General features: G+C 37.3%; 1 protein-coding gene across 1 annotated transcript; it reads left to right on the top strand.

The window, feature by feature from the left end:
• Positions 1–1,007: 1,007 nt before the first annotated feature.
• On the top strand, positions 1,008–2,508 carry LOC115795612 (uncharacterized). Its single transcript, XM_030751598.1, has 4 exons — positions 1,008–1,143; positions 1,448–1,546; positions 1,626–1,913; positions 2,118–2,508. Exons 1-4 carry the CDS (start codon positions 1,008–1,010, stop codon positions 2,240–2,242), a joined length of 648 nt encoding a protein of 215 aa, XP_030607458.1. The 3' UTR covers positions 2,243–2,508.

The following is a 2,508-nucleotide window of genomic DNA, read 5'->3' as shown; positions in this document are numbered from 1 at the left end:
CAAAAAAAAAACCTCTAATTTCAGGAAAAGAATAAATGCTACTGATATAAATAATATTTGATCTAAGAGCCAGGACATGATACATATGTAGTTTTTTAATCTTTTAAAACAGGCAGCACCGTGGAATGGTGGTTAGCGCTGCGTCTACAGCTAGAAGGGCAGCTAGAAGGTCTGGGTTTGAACCACCTTGGCTAAGCCTTTCTGTGTGGAGTTTGCATGTTCTTCCTGTGTCTTCATGGGTTTCCTCCCACGTCTAAAGACTTGCCATTGCTGGGGTTAGGTTAATGTGTTCTAAATTCCCATAGGTGGAATGTCTGTCTCAGTGTTAGCACCGTGACGGCTGGCGACCCTCTAGACAGCTGGGATGGGCTCCAATTATCCAATTACCAAAACTTAGAGAAAGAAATTTAAACTTCAATTTTTAAGACAAGAACATATGGAAATCCAAAGATTTGGATGGTCACATGCTGAAGTGCAGACTGTAGTGAGGCCGAAGCAAACTTGCTTGGTGTCTGGTGCAGTTTATTTTTGTTCTTAGCTCCCAATCAGTGCAAAGATGCAGCTTCCTTTTCTGTATCACACGTGGTTTTCAATTTGTGTTACACACTGACTCACAGGGGAAGTTGACATCAATGCAAATGCAGCTATTCAAATAGAACTATTTAGGTGAAGCAATCTTAACCCTATAAAGACAAGTTAATCTTCAAAAATATATGTAGTATGCAGTTTTTCAAACTTCTATGAAATAACTGGAATAACTCCAGAATTTCAAATTTCTTTGAGTTGTTTTTGTTTATTTGTGGTCATTTCATTCATTTAACAAACAATGTCTCAAAATACCTTGCTGTAGTTTAATTAATTATTGTTCATGCATTAATTTAATTCATGATATTTTTTACATAGATTAATGCTATTTAATGCACAGAACCAAGCAGTAAAACAGGGGTTGGAAAACTGGGTGTGAGTGTCTTGTGCTGTTCCCAATAAGACTGCTGTGGTCTATGCAGATGGGGACAAATAAAGAAGGAAAAAGTGACCGTTCCTGTTATTATTTCATTTCTGCATTTTGGAGTCATAGAAGCAAGAGATCCAAAAATGTTTTTTTTGTGATACTGGCACTGCTGTTCTGCTTTGACGTACAAGGTAGGAAATAAAACTAATGAAATAATATAAATATTGTGTATAGCACGGACACATGCTTCTTAAGTTGATCATTTAATAGAGGATCAGGGGTAAAACTGACACTGTACATGCTTAACCCACATGAATGTGCACATTTTTCAGAGTGGTATGGAAGCAGAGGTGTGTTTATATTTTTTTTTAAGTCTAAAAGTAGATTTGTCAAGTTACTTGATGTTAACTCAAATCTGATTTCTTAACTTAGCTTCCAGAGCTAACATAAAAGTTCTCTCATGTATGTGATCTGTAAATATTTACTGTGTTAAAGGGACCAATCCTGTGTTTGGAGAGTTGAATGAATTTGAGGGAAGTGGATTGGATCTGGATTTCAAGAACAATGAACAGTTGAAATCACGGATATATAATGGTAGGTATGTTAACAACTGAAACACTGTTGGACTTCTGCTGTGTTACTAAAATTTTGCATGCCTCATGTCCACCCCCAGGTTCATTGTCTCCAGTTAACCTGACAGTGGACTCTGTGTCCAACAGCTCAGACTCCTGCAAACTCAGTGTGACCTGCAGCACAAAGTACTTTGACATCAACAGCACTTTTACATGTGACACCAAAACCTGCTATAAGGAGGAAGGAGAGCAACGAGAGACCGCGGAGTGGTCTAGTGTTTCTCTTCATGTCTACCTGTCAGATGGATTTATCATATGCAACCATAGCAACCAGGTCAACTGGACCAATGATATGACAGAGATCAGACATTTCTGCCCTCAGGATGCTGGTAGGTCTGACAGATGAACAGTTTCCTGATAAAATTAACCAGCTTGGAAATGCACTATTAGCCTAAAACAGTTCAGAATAAGAATATATCGTATGTTGAGCTGCATGTGTGAGAAAAAACAAACCGTAAGCAGTATTACTTGTTTAGTACATCCATTCCCAATGTGCTGTAAAGTCAAAGTCTGTTCTTTGCTTTGTGTTGCAGGTTCCAACAGTCCCTCTGATGGTTTCTCCATCTGTAGGATAAAGACAGTTGTGTTCTCAGTTGGTCTGATCATCATGGTGTCTGCTGTCATCGGTGTCCACGTCATAGAGAAACTTAAAAACTAAACAGATACTTCTCTGTCAGCCAGTTTAAATATAGATCAGAATCATATTCAAATTTTCAAATGTAAAAGCCCCCCATGGAGTATTTTTATTAAGTAGTTTGTTTATTTTAATATGAATGGTTCCCTGTTTTCTTTGTGTTAAACAAAACAAATGCATGCATAAAAATGTAGCAATATACTCAAGCTAGCAACATGGATGTAAACAATACATTATTAAGAATTGTTGAAAATAAGGTTTGGAAAAAAGAATGCACACTTTTATAGAAC

This window comes from Archocentrus centrarchus, chromosome 17, assembly GCF_007364275.1.
Source record: "Archocentrus centrarchus isolate MPI-CPG fArcCen1 chromosome 17, fArcCen1, whole genome shotgun sequence".
In the NCBI taxonomy this organism is placed as follows: domain Eukaryota; kingdom Metazoa; phylum Chordata; class Actinopteri; order Cichliformes; family Cichlidae; genus Archocentrus; species Archocentrus centrarchus.
The sequence above is the reverse complement of the archived record's forward strand: the minus strand, read 5'-3'. Positions and strand labels throughout refer to the sequence as shown.

Bases quoted from the DNA above. Each gene is read 5' to 3' on its own strand.
- LOC115795612 (XM_030751598.1), top strand. From the start codon at position 1,008: ATGGGGACAAATAAAGAAGGAAAAAGTGACCGTTCCTGTTATTATTTC. The intron at 1,144-1,447 runs GTAGGAAATAAA...ACTGTGTTAAAG, and splicing joins GTTCTGCTTTGACGTACAAG to GGACCAATCCTGTGTTTGGA. The intron at 1,547-1,625 runs GTAGGTATGTTA...GTCCACCCCCAG, and splicing joins GAAATCACGGATATATAATG to GTTCATTGTCTCCAGTTAAC.